Raw genomic sequence first — 21,605 nt, forward strand, 5'->3', positions numbered from 1 at the left:
GCAGAGTACATCATGAGAAACGCTGGGCTGGAAGAAGCACAAGCTGGAATCAAGATTGCTGGGAGAAATAGCAATAACCTCAGATATGCAGATGACATCACCCTTATGGCAGAAAGTGAAGAGGAACTAAAAAGCCTCCTGATGAAGGTGAAAGAGGAGTGTGAAAAAGTTGGCTTAAAGCTCAGCATTCAGAAAACTAAGATCATGGCATCTGGTCCCATCACTTCATGGGAAACAGTGGAAACAGTGTCAGACTTTATTTTGGGGGGCTCCAAAATCACGGCAGATGGTGACTGCAGCCATGAACTTAAAAGACACTTACTCCTTGGAAGAAAAGTTATGACCAATCTAGATAGCATATTAAAAAGCAGAGACATTACTTTGCCAACAAAGGTCTGTCTAATCAAGCCTATGGTTTTTCCAGTGGTCATGTATGGATGTGACAGTTTGACTGTAAAGAAAGCTGAGCGCTGAAGAATTGATGCTTTTGAACTGTGGTGTTGGAGAAGACTTTTGAGAGTCCCTTGGACTGCAAGGAGATCCAACCAGTCCGTCCTGAAGGAGATCAGTCCTGGATGTTCACTGGAAGGACTGATGTTGAAGCTGAAACTCCAATAGTTTGGCCACCTGATGCGAAAAGCTGAGTCATTTGAAAAGATCCTGATGCTGGGAAAGTTTGAGGCCAGGAGGAGAAGGGGACAGCAGAGGATGAGATGGTTGGATGAGTTTGAGTAGACTCGGGGAGTTGGTAATGGTCAGGGAGGCCTGGCGTGCTGCGATTCATGGGATCGCAAGAGTCCGACACGACGGAGTCAGTGAACTGACTAACTGAATACTAACAGAGGTTCACCACCCAGACCACCTATCATCTAATTATTGTCTAAAACTAGATGAGGTGAATAAAACCGGACTAATATTTCATTGTGAAAAGTTTCACTCTTTATTAAAAAGCATGTTGTGATGTTTGGTATATGGAAAAGAACACCAAACTACGAGTTGGACTTCAAGTTCTGCCTTAATTATTAATTAGATTTATGATCTTAGGCAATATTTAACCTTCATTTATATTTTCAGTCTGTAAAATGAAGTGCTTGGCCTAGACTAGTTATTACCCAACTTGAGCAAAACGGTCATCTCCCAATACTAGTTTCCTTAGTCAAATATTTAAATAATACTGCATAATCCATGGGCTTCCCTGGTGGCTCCTGCCAATGCAGGAGACTTGGGTTCAAACTCTGGGTCAGGAAGATCCCGTGGAAAAGGGAATAGCAACCCACTCCATTGTTCTTACCTGGGAAATCCCATGGACAGAGGAGCCTGGCAGGCTATATGGGGTCACAAAGAGTTGGACATGACGTAGGGACTAAACACAACAGCAAATGTAACCCATAACTCACTTAAAGATCCACAGTCTGTTAGCACATAAAATGATCTACATCTTATAGAAAAGAAATGTAAATTTGCTTAATATTAATTAGATTTACATGACAATGGAATGCTTATTTGTTTTAGTTTCACTTGTAGCCAAGAAATTTATGTTCCATTTATGTCCAATATATATTTTAGTAAATTACTTTTGTGGAATGTTTATCTAAATGTTATCTAAAGATCCTTCCAGGTTTAAAATGCTGAATCCATGACATGAAAATCTACATATGCTTTTACTTCTTGACTTTGAAGGAGATATTAGTATATTTTTGACTTTCAGCCCTATTGTTGTTCCTTCCAAAAGATAGCTTTCATCCCTAAATGTTCACCTATCACATGTCAGAAATAACACAGCTTAGTTGAAGCCACAAAATGAAAGTATAAACAGTGGTAGATTTGGTATGACCTAACTCCTGGGACTTTTTGAAAAATCACATATTAACCATACATATTTTTTGCTTGTTTGATTTTTCAATGAGCTCTGCCACTGCAGCTCAAGGGAGATTAAGGGAAAAAAACCTACATAAACACAAAGCAAAAACCTGAGCTTGTGTGTAAAGCTACTGCACTGGAGCGAATGTGGTTTAATTCTTGGCACTGGGAGCTTGTTGGAGAATTACAATATGTTGGCATGAGTCTCTGGGTCTCATTGTTCCAGATGAGGGAGTCAGTCTTAAGAGTGTTTGGCACTGAAGGGAAAAAGGAGTGAGAGTTATAGGGAATGAACAGGCCTAAAGAGGCAGGATGCTGTTGTAACAATGGCTGGCACGGTTAGGGGGGCCATTCACTGCTGGGGATTGCCATAGGCATTGATGTGAAGAAGCATATGTGAGCAAAAGAGGCAAGGGTGAGAAGGGAAAGGCAAGCAAACTTACCAAATCATAACATTCTGTCCTGATGGTAGAAAAAGACAAAAGTAACCCAGTTATAGTCATCTTACTAGTAATAGGTTGACTGATAAGGAGAGCTTTCAGTTCTCTCTAATTTATCTTTTAGCTTCTTTCTTAATATATATTTTATTTTTTCTTTAAAATATATATACATCTTTATGCTTCACCTAAAAAAGGGGGATTCTTAAATTAAGAGGCCATGGTTTTGTATTCCATCTGTTCTACTTTCTGGCTAGGTGATGCCGGGTCTTGGTTTTCTTTCTCAGCCTTGGTTTTCTCATCTGCAAAATGGATATAATAATAATATACACCATTGAAAAATTATTGTATCTGACAGCATTCTATAAGCTGAAATGCCATGCAAATAATAATAACTAATATTATCCATCATGCTTATTGTAATAAAGAACACCTAGCTTTAATGTTGACGGTAATCATGATACTCTGATGCCTGGGAGAAGTACATCTCAGGAGACTCTTTAAAGCATTTAAAATAAAACTATGATACATCTTAAGATGAAAGCAATGGCTAGTACAGAATTTAAACATTTGGAAATAACTATATGTCCAGAAACATGCCATACTCAATTGTATAAAATACAATCCTAAGTATGTATATTTTTTCAAAATCGCATTTTAGAAAATGTTTAGAAAATTGAATATTTAATAGATAACTACTCTCTCTTTGACTCCATAAGCACTGAAGCAGCCGTTACATAGCTGTGTCAGATTTTACTTTAATCATATTCACATATTAATGAATAGGTGTATTATAAATATTGAGATTTTGCCATTTGGTCTTTCGCAGTTCTGATCATTTGTATTCTATGGGATCTTTACTCTTTTCAGAGAAATTCAGTCACTGGTACATGTCCATTTATTGTGATCATTATTGTGAGATCATTTCTTAACATTTCTTCATGAACTACTAGTGGAAATAAATTGGAACAGTAGCAGTTGTAGAATACCAAACATGGATTTGCTTAAAGCTCTTTGTTTTAGATTAATTCAAATAGAGGGGTGAAATGGGTGAAAAGATATGCTTTAGTTCCTCCCCGAGCTACACAGTGTCAGAGTCCTGGTGAGAACCCAGATTGCTTCACATATAGCCCAATAGTCCTTCCACTATGTGAATACATTTTCATTTCAAAGCATATATCTGCTGTATGGTCATAAGTGAAAGTGAAAGTTAAATCATCATGCTGCTACTGCTGCTAAGTCGCTTCAGTCGTGCCCGACTCTGTGTGACCCCATAGACGGCCTCCTACCAGGCTCCTCTGTCCCTGGGATTCTCCAGGCAAGAACATCATCTTAGGTTCTCTTTAAATTATCTAGAACTCCAAAGTTCAAAGTCATATAGTGGCACTACATCCTGAACATAATGAAAGCTCTAAGGAATCTTGGCATTTTATCTCTTCGTGCTGCCCATAGGAACATATTACCCTGGGATATTCAATTTATCCTTTCAAATGTTTACTTCATCCATCCACTGAAGTTAATAACAAGAGTTTGTCTATCCATGACTGTTTTGCAGGTAAAATGCAGTGATGTGTATGTATTGGAAGGAGCAAAGGCTTTGGGGTCCAATAAGTTGAAATTAGCTCCATATTGATCAAGTCACGATCTTTCTCAAAGCATTTGTTTCTCAGTGGTGAAACAGATGTACCAATATATAATTCAGGAGATTATTATGAGAAGCTTGAGATACCTATTGTAAAAGACATGATGCACTATTTAGCACTTAACCTCAAAATAGTAGCTATCATTATCATTTCATTGACAACAAGAGACTTAGGAATCTGTAGAGAAAACAAAACAAAACCAAACCTTAGGCCAAGACTCAGCTCTGCCCACTACATATTAGTCCTTTGGTTTTTTTTTTTTTTTAAAGAACTGGAAGATAGATATAATAACGTAATCTGAATCTTCAGGTGTTTGCTTTGATTAAATGAAGACAATGCTAGTAAAAGCATCTAGCATAGTTCCTGTACACAGGATGGTCAATACATGTTTATTGAATCTGCGTTTTAAAAAATATACCTCATCCAAATTCCAAGTATTATTGTCTTTATTCATCTGAAGGCACAACAACCCTGAGTTAGATATATTTCTGATCTTACATCTTTCGAATTACTTGGTCTTAAAGAAGTTATTCATTTTTCTCTAGTGTATGTTAAAAGTCAGGTACTTGGGAAAAAAAGTGGCTTTGTATGCAAGCCTTCTATCTTCATGCAAGTTAATAAAGAGGCCAGGAATGTTCTGCAGGTTTCAGAAATCTGGCGGCTGTTTCTTTAACTCTGCAACTTAGACAGAAGACTTCTGTTTCTTTATGAGCACACTACAGTGAATATTTTGTCTAGCTGCAGGGGAAAAGCTTTGTCATGGACTTTGCAGACAATAGCCTTAAAAGTAAAATGGTCTGCTTTTGGTGCTGGAGGTTCAGGGGCCTATTGTTAGTACACAATGAATTTCTATTGCTGCATTCCTGCTTTGCAAAGGTTTGTTAGCTTTTAGTGACTGACAGTACTCTATTGCAAAGACCATATTGGCTGTGCCCTGTTTACATGCTACTCAAGAATTTTTGTAGGGTGCTGGTAAAAAGAAAACAGTGGTGTTTGTTTGACCTACTCTGATAAGGTTTTAAAAATGATTTCACTCACAAAGTGTTTACTGGGAATGTAGAAACATTGAAAATCCCTGTAGAAGTGTTTTAAAGTTACTTTTAAAGCCTTAGTGAACAGAAATATTGATTACAGTAAGAAGAGATTTAATGCATTTTATTACTCAGAATTACCATTATCATCTTCAAAACAACATGGTCAACAAATAGGGATATTTTAAGAAAAAGTAGAATCTTTAGCATCCTTTTCCATTAAGTGCAGCAAAAGAAGAGGTATATTTTGTTACAAAGGGAAAAATACAGTTCACACATTCCACGGAAATGTGCATACAGTAGTTGTGTGTGTGTGCACACACTATATATACAAGCCTTTTGAAGAAGTACTTATTCAGATATTTCAGCAGTTTATTTCCCCCAAGTTTTTGGCATGTGAAAAAGAAGGATTCATGTCACAGTTTTTCCAAGGAAAATTACACCTCACTTCATTGAAAACTCTACACAGGCTTCTTGACTCTGATGGCTGTTGTCTTTAAGATGAGGGCCTGAGAATAGTAGAAAGCATTAACCAAGGAGACGCTTTAAAAATGCATTTTATTGTGGGGAAAATTAACCCGTTTCTAATAATCTTATGGTCTCTAGGCCAGACGGTCCCTTTGATAAGTTAACATGTACTCCCTTTATGCTCTTAGTAGGGGGTAAACAAATGTCTGAACAAACACAAATACACATAAACACCAGTGTGGAGAATGGCAGTGTGTGTCTTCGATCTAGATAATAAGTGTGGGTATTGTTATTTAGATGGAGCATACTGGGACACTTATCTTTTAGTACACACCATTTTCTAACTGAATGCAGTGCTAATCGCGGGATTGAAAGCCATTGTAATTGTGTACCCATCTAAATGCTGACAAGAATATACAATTACATTATTTGGAACTGAGTTTAATGTTTGGGTGTTTTATTAGCATTTATGTTTACTTATACATTAAAATTCAACACAAAAGGAGATCAAAACCATGTAACATAAAGAAACAAGGATCAAACTACAGCATAACTCTGCTCTCTAAAACCTCCGTGTCCTGTCTTAACACAGGGCATTTTAAAAGAGTATGACACAAATCTGAAATAAGCAAGTAAGTTTCCATTACGGGCATTACTCCCATCTCTAGATTTTGCAGTGTTTGTAAAGCTTCTTTTATACCAACTTATTTTTATATGTTCGCGATACTGGCAAATCTTTCCACAGTGTGCTTACCACCACACGATGTTAAACACATATTATAAAGTGGTTGTAATTGTAAACACACAGAGGGATATAATTACATGTAGCAGATTTAAGAGCTAATTCTTTGCCTTTTTTTTTACTCTGCATTTTATCAACATAATTATTTTTTGACTGCAGACTAACACCCTGAAATTGACAAGCATCCATTATAGCAGGAATTTGTTCACTAAATTGAAAAACAATGAATTGCAGGTTTATATGTACCCATTGTCATAAAGAATTAGTTAGGCTTTGTTCCACAAGAGGAAAAAGCTAATGATTTTGAAACAGCAGGTGACAAAACACATTCTTTTTTTTCCTCCCCTGTTATCAGTGTGTTGATGAAGTCATTATGAACTGGGGGCGGGGTAAGGGTGGCCTTATTTTTAGCAGATAGACTTTTAATGAACTACATTAGAAAGATAGTCATGTTGATTTGCCTACCTTTCTTTTTTTCCTTTACTCAGAAACCCCCAGTATTGAAAAGCTACTCTCAAAAGACTGGAAAGACAAGCTTCTTGCAATGGGATCAGGGAACTTTGGTGAAATAAAAGGTAATATATTTGCAATGATTTTGATCCAAAATGTACCAAAATGAGTCTGATATTTAGAAATATGAATGGTGGTAAACTACTTTTGCCCCCATGCGTTCTGTTTTTACTGTTTCTTCTCTCTCATTTGAAAGAGAATATACCAGAGTTCTTATTTTCTCTCTGTCCCTTATAATAGTATGTTGTCTTAACAGAATGACCTATATTTTTAACAGTCTTTGGTTTTCGTCATTTTTAAAAATTTTAAATGATTTACTTGATAAGTACAAACGTATCTACAGCAGGGTTAAAACTGTATATTACAAGATAATAATTTTCCACAGTCTACATATTAAAATTATGAATGTACATAATCTACATTTAAAACCAGGAATGATACAGGAAGATTTAATTCTTCATATGAAAATAAATGGAATTTAGAAAGATGGTAACAATAACCCTGTATAGGAGACAGCAAAAGAGACACTGATGTATAGAACAGTCTTATGGACTCTATGGGAGAGGGAGAGGGTGGGAACATTTGAGAGAATGACACTGAAACATGCATAATATCATGTATGAAAGGAGTCGCCAGTCCAGGTTCGATGCACGATACTGGATGCTTGGGGCTGGTGCACTGGGACGACCCAGAAGGATGGTATGGGGAGGGAGGAGGGAGGAGGGTTCAGGATGGGGAACACATGTATACCTACGGCGGATTCATTTCAATATTTGGCAAAACCAATACAATATTGTAAAGTTTAAAAATAAAATAAAAAAGAAAATAAAGTCAAATGGTCATTTCAATTAATTTAAAAGTGTGTTTTCTACTAACATAGTAGGCAACCCATGGTTTTCTAGTGTTGCCAATAGGACACTTTTGATTCTAAGTTCTAAAGGATTAAATTTAAGAAAAAATATACTTACCAATATCAATAGATTTTGTTATGTATTACTTTGTATATTTTTGATAGAAACTGAATATATATTTAAAATATCACCAGATTTGTATTAATATACATGTAGAAATATGTGTATAAATAACTTTTTTGCATATGTCTGTTCATGCACGTGTTCTCCCAGTGAGAGGCAGTCGTCTCTCAACATTCTGCTACATCAGAGCATCTTAGAGAAAGACAAATCATAAATCAGTCTGTTCAAAAGTTTGACTTAGGTGATATCAGCCGTCTCGGATTGGAAAGCTTCCAGAAAGTGTTTGAGTATTTCACTGTTTATCCAACTATTTGGAGTTTGGCTATGGTTAGTTGTGAACGGGCGGTAAGAGAATAAATTCCTGCTAATCCACAAATTAAGTAACCATAATCTATAATGAAATGAGATTCAAGCAAATAGTAGTTAATATCCCTTACAGAGCTTGAAGACAGAGGTTAAAGAGAACAGTGAAGTTTCTTCTTTTTCTGAAGCAGCAGGTTCTTTATTTTGTGGGATTTTAACCCATTTGCACCTGCGATAGAGGACATATCCTCCAAGGTTCTTTATTCTGCTTTGACCTGGGTAGTAACTAAGAGCTGAGCCAAGAAGGCCGCCTGTTCCCAGCCTTGTGATCTCATTCCATTGGAGGACAAGCATGTTTCCCTACCTCGTTTTCCTCACAAGTCTAACTTGAAAGCAGCCAGCAGCAGTGATGATAAGCTTAGAGGAAAGAAGCTCAGCTGTCCTTTCAGGCTTGCCTGTGGGGTTAGTTCAGGAAGCTGCAGTACAGTCACAAAAGAAGTTTCTGTCTTTAATTTTGAGTTTTTTAAGCTGCACATTCAGAGCACAAGTTTGGTTATTGTCCTCTGTTTCTGTTCAAAAAGCTGTTTTCTGATGCATTTTAAAAGCACCTGTAGATCTTTCTTCTACTGGGGGGCATGGTTGTTAGCTGCTTAGATCAGGTTTGGCTGGGGGGGAGAGGGGGAAGCACTATGTTACTTTTCCTACTGACTGCCCATGACAGTTGCAATTACTGTCCATTGTTCATAGCTGGCGCAGAAGTGGAGAGGCTACAATAGTATGTTGCCCTCTGGGGGTAAGGGAATTTGACTTAATGGTTCTTAGAGGGTCAGACACTATGATTACGTGCTGCCCAGGAATGTGGTTTTCATGCCACCTGAGAAGAAGTTAGTCGAGAACAATGGCCTAGCTGTTTGGCAGCTATTTTTTATGAGGCAAATAAAGGTGTAAGTCTCATGTATGTGTAGACTGTTTTCTGTCAGGGTAAGGAAGGATAGGCATGACCTTTTTATAATCTGAAAATATGAACTTACTCCATTATTAGATAATTTATTAGGGATAATTTAGAGTAATGTAGTTGAGTAGAACCTTTGCTTATATTACAAAATTTACAGCCTTTACAGTATTTACTGGGTCTTCTCGTGAATTGAAACCTCTCCTCCACTTACACTGGTCAGTTTTCGCTTAACTTTTTAAAATCAATTCCAGGAAGCATGTGAGTAAGTGAATGAATGTGCCTGTACATATATGTGCGTCCATGGTTGAGCATGTAAGACCATACGTAGCCAAGTGAGGGCAGAGCACAGTTCCTAAGTGCTGCTTTTAGGTTGCTGTGAGTGAATTGCTTTCAGGGCATTTGGACAAAGACTAAACTTACAGCTTGTGTGTGTGTGTTTTAGTCGCTAAGTCATGTCCGACTCTTGCAATCCCATGGACTGTGCCTGCCAGGCTCCTCTGTCCATGGGATTCTCCAGGCAAGAATACTGGAGTGGGTTGTTGTTTCCTTCTCCAAACTTACAGCTTGGTAAAGTTCAAAGAAGCATTTCTTACTATTACTTAGTTAAAAAAGAAAAAATCATAAACTTTTAAAATAGAAGAAATAAATAGTATCTGGTTTGGATAGCTTAGCTATCAATAAAGAGTTATCATACCCACTTAAATTCAATCTCATTTCTCAAGAAACAATGTGAGTTAGGAAAGGTCACCAACTTCTAAAAGCATAAAATTATTTTTCATGTTATATTATCTTGCCTGTTAGAATTTAGACCATTTTATCGTCTGGTACTTTGGAAATGTAATTAGGCTTTAAAGTTACGTTAGAAAACAATCCTCTGAAAAACATACAAAAAGGACAGTGGATTCCATTTTCTAGGACAAAAGAGTTTGACTAAAAAGCTCTACTGATAGCAGTCAATATATGTTATAAACATATTGCCTGCCTAAAGAAATTATTTTTTCTTCTCTAATCAGTCATATAGTGTAACGAGCCAGTTTGCAGAGGTTTTGGCCTTATCTATAACAGAAGCACTGAAGTAATGGTTGTCTGAAAGGTGAAGAAATATATTTTATAGCCTCATAGTTACTGAGAAGGGGAAAAAACAGTGCCTGCACTCCACTTGGCAGCCAGGAGCATCACACATTGTTTCAGCTAGCATGAAATTCCATTACACTGAAGGTCATTGCTTTGGCACTTCACCTGAGGACAGTATCTGGGGATCCATGGCAGCTTTGGCTAATCTAAACAGATCATTTGTTTTGCAACAAAGTCATTGCAAAATGTGTGTTTTACTGAGTTCAATTTATTTGTAGAATTATAACAAAAATATCTGCATGCAAAAATTCTCTTAAATATTTCTGTTTTGGTCAGGTTCTAAAAGCAGGGCATTGTTTGAGAGGTGTTCTGGCTAGATCACTCAGAAAAGCCTAAATCAGTCTCTTTACCTGCCTTGTTTGAAGAATTCTTTACTCGCGTTCTTTACCATTGATATCCCTGTAGACGCTTCTCACCCTGCTCAGGATACATTAATTTAGGTCAACCAACTGTTGTATATGATACTCAGGAAAATGCCAGCTGCAGTTGGTATAATGAAAAATGGCTCTTTTGGAAAACTGTACTTTTTTTTTTTTTTCCTAAAAGATGGGACATAAAAGCAAATGCACCAAACAGCTCTAGAATGCCGATAATAAGTTCAAGGAAATTATTTAGCAATACTGTGGTCTATCAGAACTCATGAATTACAGACATGCTATGTAGTTTCAACATGTCAATTAAAGTAGACCCTCTCTTAGGTGACATAAAATTTTGAAAATTAAGAGATATGTAGATTTAGTATATGACTTGTAAGAGACAATTCTCTTTAAATAGCATTAGAGAATTTGAAGATAAGCAGGCTTGAACCAGAATCAGGTCTTAGGTCATCTAGTAAAAGGTATCCTTGGGTTTTTGTGAATTTAAAACAAGGAAACTAAAAATCTCAGCATTTAGATACGTTAGGATTTGTACAACTTTGAAGTTGTTTTAAACCCACTCTTAAAAATCCAGTAACTATTTAAGAAACACATGTTTTGCTAATTACCTTGTGACTATTTCATTTGTGCATAAAATATATACATATATATATGTATATTTATATATGTCTTCACATTTTTTCAGAGGGGTTGGAAATGCTGATTATTTTCTGAGGGAACTGTTGGATCTAGAATTTGTTTAACATAAGAGACAGCCATAAGGAAGGTACATAACATATATTCATTTACTTCTAAATAAAGTAAATGTTTAATGTTTTTAATCTACTAAGCTTGTTTTATAGTTCCTTGTAGTTGCTTATGAGTAATGTTTTCCGTTTTTGTAAAAACTATTTCATAAGAACTGAAGAAAGACTACTGGTATACAGAATATAAATTTTTAAAATAAGTCTGGCAGTGTATATAAAAGCAGAAAGTGACTTTATGTTTTCTGCAAATCAATTACTTGCTCTGTCTTAGAAAGCCAGAGTCCTTATGCCAGTGTATAAGCACAGCAAGTGATAGAAAGAGAACAGTCAGCCACTGGCTCTCCTTGATCTGGAAAATGATAATCCAGTTCACCAGTTAAGAAGTTTTATACACCTTTTACAGAAGGGACTTAATAAAGCATGTTTTAAGTAGATACTGTTACATAGTTAATCTGGGTTTTATTATTGAAAATAAAATATGCTCTCCTCCACATTTTCTCATTTAAAAATACATTCATTCATTTAACAAGTATTCATTTGTGTGAAGGGTGTGAAGATTCTAAAATTACAATAATTATAAAAACATTTATTTATTTATTTTTCTTGTAGATGGGGACTCCAAAGCTTATGCCTTCCAGATCACTGGATAACAGAATTATCCTAAAGCGTTTTCCTTTTTGAAGTGAACAATTCTCTACCTAGAGAAGCATGGTACAGTTAAAAAGACGCAGTGTCTTGTTGCCCAGATTCTTTCAAGGACTTGTGGGAATCAAGCTACTCCTAGTTTGTTTCCTCATCCGCTCATTTAAAAACAGTTGCATTGATTACATGCCCATTTATATACAGGCACTTTGTTAACATCTTCCTTACAGAATTATTGTAACAAAGTCATTTTATTCCCATTTTAGGTAGGAAGAAATTGAATCTCAAAGAAAGATTAATTATCCAAAACCATATATTTAGTTATGAGAGAGTCAAGAGCTCACTTTAATTCTATCTTCAAAGCCTGTGCTGTTTACACGATGCTTGGTAGTCAGTCTCCAGTAAGCTTGGAATGGGTGATACCTAAAATCCTCTAAAACTTGAAACACATTCAGACCCACGACAGCTAGATGAATAGTGCCTCTAAGATGCACCCATCATTAGCCTAGTCACATGGTGAACTGTCCTTGTACATTACCTACCTTACTAGTAGCCCACAGTTTGGAACCCAGTACGTATTTCACGAATGAATGACCAAACAATGCCATGTTTTGAGATAGTTATTATTGACTGTATTCCAGTCTCTACATGCAGCGAATGTAATGCCATATTTTTTAAACTGTTGTTTTACATTTTAAGTACAATATCCAAGTAAGTGGATGGATTAAATTTGGGAGAAGTTTACAAAATTACAATCTCCATTAAAAAGTAGACTTGTCTAATAAGAGATTATATAGAACTGAACTTTTTTTTTATAAAAAATAACAATGGTACTTGTTTTCACTGCACAATGATAGTACATCAGATCAGATCAGATCAGTCGCTCAGTCGTGTCCAACTCTTTGCGACCCCATGAATCGTAGCACGCCAGGCCACCCTGTCCATCACCAACTCCCGGAGTTCACTGAGACTCACATCCATCGAGTCAGTGATGCCATCCAGCCATCTCATCCTCTGTCGTCCCCTTCTCCTCTTGCCCCCAATCCCTCCCTGCATCAGAGTCTTTTCCAATGAGTCAACTCTTCGCATGAGGTGGCCAAAGTACTGGAGTTAACATCCCAGGAACAAAATATCCAGTCATGGGGTAACAATGGTAAAGACCATAGCTACTTTCAAGTGTTCCATTTCACTCTAACTGTAGTCACTCCTAAAACTGATAACTTTCTATAGTACATATATTTTAAAATCCAAGCCAAAGTCCGCCATTTAAGATATTGAAACAAAGGGAATTCCCTGGTAGTTAGGACTTTGTATTTTCACTGCTGAGGATTGGGGTTCAATCCCTGATGTTAGTTAAAACTGCAAGCCGCCCAGTGCCCAGTGCAGCCAAAAAATAAAGGTATTGAAGCAAAAAGGAACTATTTTTTCAAAGTAAGTTGCAGAAACCCAAAAGTAACTATATTTATCATATTAGCAATGATAATACCCCTTATATAATTTTAGTTGATTCCAATTTCTACGAGTATCAATATTGCAGTAAATGGTATGTAATTAAATTTTATCAAAGTTTGATTGCATTCATTGTCAGTGAAAAAGACCAATTCACAGATGTTTGTAGGTTGGATAACTTAAATATTCCTTTGATGAATCAGAATAATGCCATTCATACCTTGTGATGTTGGGGTCTAACTTTTTACTCTTGTTGGATAAGACTGCCACTGAAAAAAGCTTTAGTAATAAATTTAGAATAACTTAAGTTAGTTTCTATTCATTATATTTTTAGTTCATTCAACAAATACTGCTATCTGTCTTGCCATGTGCTATGTTCTGGAGATGTAATGATAGCAAATGGAGTAGACAGATTTCTGCCCTTCTGGAGCTTACAGTCTAGTAGAGACTCTTTCACTAGGCAGAATTTTTAAAGGCAACACAATGAATGACTTTTAGATCCTTCAAGTGGAATACCAATTGAAAGCAGCAACATTTCTATAAAAAAATTAAATTGAGTAGAGTCCTATCCAAATTACAACAGTGGTAACGTAAGGAACACCAGCAATAAAAGAACAAAACATCCTGGCAAAGACTGACTATTGCTTTGAAACAGAGAACTAAATGTGTGGTAATGTTTCCGAGGGAAGAAACATGATATCTAATTTACTTTTAGTGTTGAAATTCTAGGACTTTCCTTTCCTGAGTGACTCTTCCTTCCTTTTATTTTTCCTTTAGTTGGATCAAAACTTCCAAAAATTTACTGTGATTTTGATTGTTCAACTTCAAGTCAAATATCTATTCTATTTTGGTAGAACAACATTTAGGAAATATCAGCTTCCAAAGATTTTTTTTCTCATTATATCAAATGTATTTGAAACCATCCTTAATTTAAATAGTTCCAATAAGGGTTTTGATCTATTTGCATAGAATTGTACATTATCAGTCAATTAAGGACTTTGTTCTTAAGTTTATTTATTTAATTCATTTAATAAAAAGTTATGGGGTGTCTTGGCTTCCCTGTTGGCTCAGATAATAAAGAATCTGTCTGCAATGCAGGAGACCCGGGTTCTATCCCTAGGTTAGGAAGATCCTCTGGAGAAAAGAATGGCAACCCACTCTGGTATTCTTGCTTGGAGAATTCCATGAACAGAAGATTCTGGCAAACTGCAGTCCATGGAGTCACAGAGAGTCGAACATGACCAAGAGACTAACTACAGTCCATGAGGTCACAGAGAATCGAACATGACCAAGCAACTAACTACAGTCCATGAGGTTACAGAGAGTTGAACATGACCAAGCGACTAATACACACACACACACACACACACACACACACACACGCACAAGGTGTCTACCATGTGTGAGGCACTACTCGGGGGATATTGTGTTGAACAAAACAAGCTAGTATTCTGCTATCATGGAGCTTATTCTCTACTGGGAGATTCAATAAATGAATATCAGTAACAACACAGCATATGGTGCTGACTACTAAGTACAGAATAAAGGTGGAGTCACGTGATAGAAGAGGAGGGGGTGGCTTTTTAAATTTTGGTGTTCAGGAAAAGCACTCTGGGAGAGGAGTTGGCATTTAAGTTACTATTTGGATGGATTGGAGTTGATTGGTTGATTGGTTGGTTAATTATCTCCTCCCTTTAAGTGTAGTCTCTATGAAGCAGACATTCTGTCTGGCTTGAACATTGTAGGGTCCCTAGCTCCTAGAATAGTGTAAAGCATGCAGGAGGAATTCTGTGGATATATGTTGAGTGAATGAAAGAAAAAACCAAAAAGCTAGTAGTTCTTTACCAGGGGTATTTGGTAATGTCTGGAGACATTTTGAGGTGTTACAACTAGGCAGGGTGTGCTACCAGCATCTACACCGTATGCCTCCCCAGGAAGTGAAGCATCCAAACTAAAATGTGTGTGGCACTGAGATTGAGAAACTCTAGGGGAAAAGTTTACCAGAGGGAAATACTTGAAATACAGAGGCCTTAAAATGGGAACAAGTTGCATGTTGGTGTTAGGGAAACTGAAAGAAGGCAATGGGACTACAATATTTTGGCAAGAGAAAATGGGAGGAGATAATGCCAAAGAAAGGCAAGGGCCTCATCATTTAGGGCTCTGTAAGGGCAGGGAGTTTGGAATTTATTCTATGCCCAGTATATAGCTTTGAAATGGTTTTATTCTGTTGTGTGATATGAGCTGATGTGTGTGCATGCTAAGTCGCTTCAGTCGTGTCCCACTCTTTGCGGCCCCATGGACTATAGCCTGCCAGGGTCCTCTGTCCATGGGATTCTCCAGGCAAGAATACTGGAGTGGGTTACCATTCCCTTCTCTAGGGAATCTTCCTGATCCAAGGATCAAACCTGGGTCTCCTGCCTTGCAGGCAGATTCTTTACTGCTAAGCCACCTGGGAGCCCGACATGATCTGGCATATCTCTCTAAATGACCGCTCTGAACTTCTGTTTGGAGAATGGGTTTTAGTAGGAGAAGTAGAAGATAGAATGTTTAGAAACTGTTGGGGGAGTCATGGCAAGAGAGGAGAGATGGTAATAGCCTGAACTGAGGGGCATTAGTGGAGATGAAAACACATGGACTGATTTTACAATATGGTCTAAGGATGAGAAGATTCCCAGTGAATCCGATGTGGAAGATGAAAGAATATAAGCAATGTTTACATGGTGATTATCTCTTCCTGAGGTTGGAATGACTGAAGCTTGTTCCCTTCCTTTATGACTTCCCTCACATTGGGTTATGGAATGTTCTGATGTGCACTTCTGCTCTGGAACCTACAGAATGAAAAGAATTGCTCTCATGATAACCATTCTATAGTCACTAGGCAGTAGAAAGAACTGAAATGTAAGATATTTTTGTCTTGAAAGCCTTCATTCTTAGGGAATCGAAGCAAGATTAGCATAAATTAAAACATACAAGAGTGCAAGTAACTGAAACATGAAAGATGAAGGGAAGTGGGATAAAGGTTCACAGAGTTTGAATTGAAGAGAGACAATAAAATTAGATTTCAAGTAAAAATATTGATGTCTGTGTGACTAAGTGAAGACAGGATTTTGTTAATATTTCATATACTGAATGCCAAAATGATATTTGTTGGTACTCATTATCAAATATATATATTTCTTTATACATTGGTATTATATCAGCTATAAAATAGATAATAGTACCTTAAGCTCTTAAATTATACTTACATGTATTTACAGGAAATACATGTATTTGCCAAGTAATAATAATAATAGTAATAATATTCATTGTAGAAGATTTTATAAATGTAACAAATATGAAAAGATTAAAATGACCCATTTAATGACCCATCAGCTAGGAATAAGCACTATTAATATATAGATAAACTTTCTTCCAGTCTTTTTTCCTATAAATGTAGATATGTGAATGCCTTGAAGTGTTTATACAAATGTTTCATTTCTATCCAACTTTTTCACCTAGCTTTATGTCATGAACAAGTTCGAATATTATAAAATATTCTTAAAATACTTTTTCTTCATGGGTACAAAATACTACCATCTGGATGTCCTGTAATTATTTGATGATTTGGTATTTAGATTGTTTCTAATATTTCATTTAAGAACTTTATTAATACTTCATTTTCTGTAGTTTTCTTGGGTTAGATTTTTAGAAATGAAACTGCCTCCTTGATTCTCACCCGTAAACCAAACCCTTTCTCAGACCTTTGCTCTCAGTAAATGGTTCTTGCATCTTGCCAAAAATCTAGGATGTGTCCTGAATCTCCTTATGAGTATTATAAACCATGATATGCGTCACATTTCCTAGTGTATATTCTGAGAAATGGGATAGCAATTACTCCTCTTGCTGATGGTGTATGAGGGTATACATTTTACCATCATTTGAATATTTTCATTGAAATATCTTTCTAATACATATTTAGATTATTTAATATTAGGATTCTGATTAGAATAGTCATATTGCTATTATTCTTATAAAATTTTTCTTCTGTTTAATGGAATCCAAATATCTGGAGTATAATAAATCCTTAACAATTTATTGAGCACCTGTCCTGATTAAGACTAAGAATTGATAATAAGGAGTATATGATATGTTTCTTGCCTTCTGTTCCACTCAGAACTTCCTTTCTGGATATCTGTTCTATAGCCTATGTAAATTATATTTGAAATTTTATTTCCATTTCAAATGGGCACATGAAAATTAGAAGCTTATAGCTACTACTTCCTAAAAGCACGTGTTTTTTCATCATAAATTGATGAAGGGAAATGTAGTGAGATGGGGAATGGTGACTGAGTTATAATAGATCTTTCTATCTAATTTACATATACAGGTGGCAAATACATTATTGAGGTAGTGCTTAGTGTCTTACGTTTGAATTGAAAACCGTAATTAAAAAGTGTGTTCTCTTGTACTGCTAGTTCTTTACCATAGGGGTCTTGTCTATCTGATGAATCTTAAAAGAACAATTAAAAGTGATATTGTTTCTATTTCAGTGAACCGCTCACATTTCTGGTGTAACAAATCAGTATTTTAACCTGACTTAGAAGATTCACTGGCGTGGTTTAAATATCTCAAACGTACTGCTTATTTTAAATTATTGTGTGATTTGTTCTCCAAATCTTGGATTTAACTGTAACCTTGAGAGGCCATAATGTTAGTTTTACAGCTATGTTTCATTATTTCATGATAACATAAATTTATATTCTCAAACTTGAGTATTTTTTCTGCTAGCTCTATTCTATCTTTGAAGAAAGCCTCTGAGTGGCATTTGAGAAAACTGTCTAAAACTTGATGGGTTAATAGTTTTTGTTTTTGTTTTTTTCTTTTTAAATGTAGGATTCCTTAATTCTGATTTTTCAAAATTCTCATTTTAAGAAAAGGAGATATCTCTGATAATGATAACTTGGTATCTTAATAACTTAAGTTATTATGTTTTCAGGTTTTTCTCTTGACTCTTTAATTTGATTTAAAAAACTACTTAAAGCCAAGAACTGTGCTTTAAACCTCTTTTTATTTCCATCAGGCCCCAGATTAGAACATTAAGAATAATAAATGCTCAGCCAATAGTATTCCATTTACTTGTAAAATTAAAGGGAAAAAAGCTATATGGATTGTTACTTGTCATAAATACAAAATAATCAAAATATCTGTTCATCCTGATATTCTATAATGGATAAATAGCCATCACTTTTTACTATTGAGTTACAGTTTGAAAGAAGGTAAGTATATATTTGCTTGGGTGCCAAAACTTTTATTTGTAATATTTCTCCACATACCCTAGTCATTGTGATTGAGGAACCACTCTCTTCTCATTTCTCTGTTTTTTCACACATCTTATTGCCATCTTATTCTCAGGGACTCCCGAAAGCCTAGCTGAGAAGGAGAGGCAGCTCATGGGTATGATCAATCAGCTAACCAGTCTGCGAGAGCAGCTGCTGGCTGCCCATGATGAGCAGAAGAAACTGGCTGCGTCTCAGATTGAGAAACAACGCCAGCAAATGGAGCTGGCCAAGCAGCAGCAAGAACAGGTGAGTCAGAAGTAGAGACACAGTCTAGTAAGAGCTAGAGGCACAGGCGTTGTTTCGCCTGCAGCTTATAGGTCACTTTGTGAGGCAAACAGAGATCAATAAAAGCTTCTCTCCTCTCTACCTTGCATAATAAAAAGGCAGAATACCAAAGTAAACAAAAAACTGATCTGAAAAAGCTTATCAACTATTTCAGTGGTATGCAACATGGAAATGATTGTAATCAAGGTGATGGATAAGAGAGAAATACAAAAAGAACCATGGAGAGAGTCAAAAGAACATTTCTAGTCAGGTATGTTATAAAAGCTTTCATTTGACCTGTTTGGTGTGAGCTTTGAAGGCTAGGTGTAGGATTCAACTAGTGAAGTAAATTTCCAATTATGGGGCAGGAAGTTGGTTAGGAGCCTATTATAATAATCTAAATAAGACATGAGACTGTAAACAGTGTAATGACCATGGAGAACAGGTGGAAGAGAACAGGTGGAAGAATCATGTATAGTTGAATTTTTTAAGTGGGCTAAAGAGAGAGGAAAAGGGTTGAGCCTGGGTGACAGGCAAAGTCCAAAGGCAAGTAGATTTGGAAAAGCACATGGCTTTTTTATATTGAATTAGAACTGTCTTCAGGTTGCCCATCTGAAACTATGAGAGAGAATATTCAGTTCAGTTCAGTTCAGTCACTCAGTCGTGTCTGACTCTTTGTGGCCCCATGGACTGCAGCAGTCTAGGCCTCCCGGTCCATCACCAACTCCCAGGATTTACCCAGACTCATGTCCATTTAGTCGGTGATGCCATCCAACCATCTCATCCTCTGTCGTCCCCTTCTCCACCTGCCCTCAATCTTTCCCAGCATCGGGGTCTTTTCAAGTGAGTCACCTCTTCACATCAGATGGCCAAAGTATTGGAGTTTCAGCTTCAACATCAGTCCTTCCAATGAACACTCAGGACTAATCTCCTTTAGGATGGACAGGTTGGGTCTCCTTGTGGTCCAAGGGACTCTCAAGAGTCTTCTCCAACACCACCATTCAAAAGCATCAGTTCTTCGGTGCTCAGCTTTCTTTATCAATAAACAGTTTGGAAGAGAGGGCTGAGCTTAGTTTCTGTGATTATCTACATAAAGGAGAATAGTTTAAACCCCTGGAGAAGGTAATTTTAACTTATTAAAAAAAAAATAGTAATCAAGTGCTTCTTGTGGGCCAGGTACTGTGCTAAATACTGAAGTTACTTCAATTAAACAGGAAGACAAAGCCCCTAAATTCTAGTGGAAAGAGAGACAATCAAGAGGAACAGAAGAATTAACAAAATAACTTCAGATAGTGATTGCCCACAGCAGTCTAGAAGAACACCATTGTTTTCTTATTCGTAAGAAGAGCCGACTCATTGGAAAAGACCCTGATGCTGGGAAAGATTGAAGACAAGAGGAGAATGGGTCAGCAGATGAATGAGATGGTTAGAAGCATCACTGACTCAGTGGACATGCATTTGGGCAAACTCTGGGAGATGGTAAAGGACAGGGAAGCCTGGCATGCTGCAGTCTGTGGGGTTATAAAGAGTCAAACATGACTTGGCAACTGAACAACAGCCGTCAATACTTTTAGCTATCTGAATTCAGAAAATCCTAGGAGCCTCTAAAACCGGAGCTCAGATGAAGATATTTCTTTGTAGAAACTCCATATTTTGATGGGTCTGGGAGCATGCTTGTCCTCAAAAATCTGGGCAATTATTAATGAAGAGCAATGTACCTTACTTTTTCTTTTCACATCCTGGCCTATTCTCAGACATCTTCCATAGATTCTAGAATTTTTTACTTACTCTGACATTCTCCTTAGAAAGTGAAGTCGCTCAGTCATGTCCGACTCTTTACGATCCCATGGACTTTACCAGGCTTCTCTGTCCATGGGATTTTCCAGGCAAGAGTACTGGAGTGGGTTGCCATTTCCTTCTCCAGGGGATCTTCCTGACCCCGGGATCGAACCCAGGTCTCCTGCATTGCAGGCAGACGCTTTACCCTCTGAGCCACCAGGGAAATTAAGAAATCATTAGGCACTTCTAGAAATGTCTCCCTTGTATTGGAGAGGTGCCAGGTAATGATGCCTACACAGCCTGGGAGAAGATCCCTTCTGGAGGCTACAGGTCAGGTTCCTGGAACCCTTTCTGTTCTCTCAGGTCCCCTCTGGCACACCACGCTGGCTTGTAGCCTGCTGGATTCCTTTGTCCATGAGAGTTCTCCAGGAAAGAATCCTGGAGTGGGTTGCCATGCCCTCCGCCCAGGGATCTTCCCAACCCAGGGATCGAACCCAGATCTCCCACGTTGCAGGTGGATTCTTTACCATCTGAGCCACAAGGGTAGCACATAAATACTGGAATGGATGGCCTATCCTTTCTCCAGAGGACCTTCCTGATCTTCTTCAGGGAATCAAACCAGGGTCTCCTGCATTGCAGGTGGATTCTTAACCACCTGAGCTACCACTGTTGAGCCTCAATTTGATGCCAGATTCTGTCCTAGTTAATGAAATACAGAAGGAATAAAATAGACAAAAATCTCATATGTATTAAATTCTAGTTAGGAAAAGATAGACAATAAATCAGTTAAACATATGTTGAAAATGAAGCAGAGACATAGGGATGAGGGTGCTAAGCAGAGAGGTAGGCTCTTTTAGAATGAGTGCTCAGGGAGGTCTCATTGACAGTATAACAGTTGAGCAGAGACTCATAGGTGGTGAGAGAGTGAGCAGTGTAGTTATCCAGAAAGATTGTTGTATGTGGAGGGGAGAGT

At 37.1% G+C, this 21,605-nt stretch overlaps 1 protein-coding gene across 15 annotated transcripts in view; it reads left to right on the top strand.

Moving 5' to 3' along the window:
• SOX5 (SRY-box transcription factor 5) overlaps positions 1 to 21,605 on the top strand; it is a 1,174,568-nt gene that overhangs the window by 904,499 nt on the left and 248,464 nt on the right. For 13 of the 15 annotated variants that reach the window (XM_010805416.4, XM_024991902.2, XM_010805413.4 and 10 more), the window contains 2 exon segments: positions 6,670 to 6,756; positions 18,663 to 18,835. In XM_010805416.4, the coding sequence (XP_010803718.1) occupies positions 6,670 to 6,756; positions 18,663 to 18,835 (260 nt within the window). 15 annotated transcript variants of the gene reach the window in all.

This window comes from Bos taurus, chromosome 5, assembly GCF_002263795.3.
Source record: "Bos taurus isolate L1 Dominette 01449 registration number 42190680 breed Hereford chromosome 5, ARS-UCD2.0, whole genome shotgun sequence".
Lineage (NCBI taxonomy): Eukaryota > Metazoa > Chordata > Mammalia > Artiodactyla > Bovidae > Bos > Bos taurus.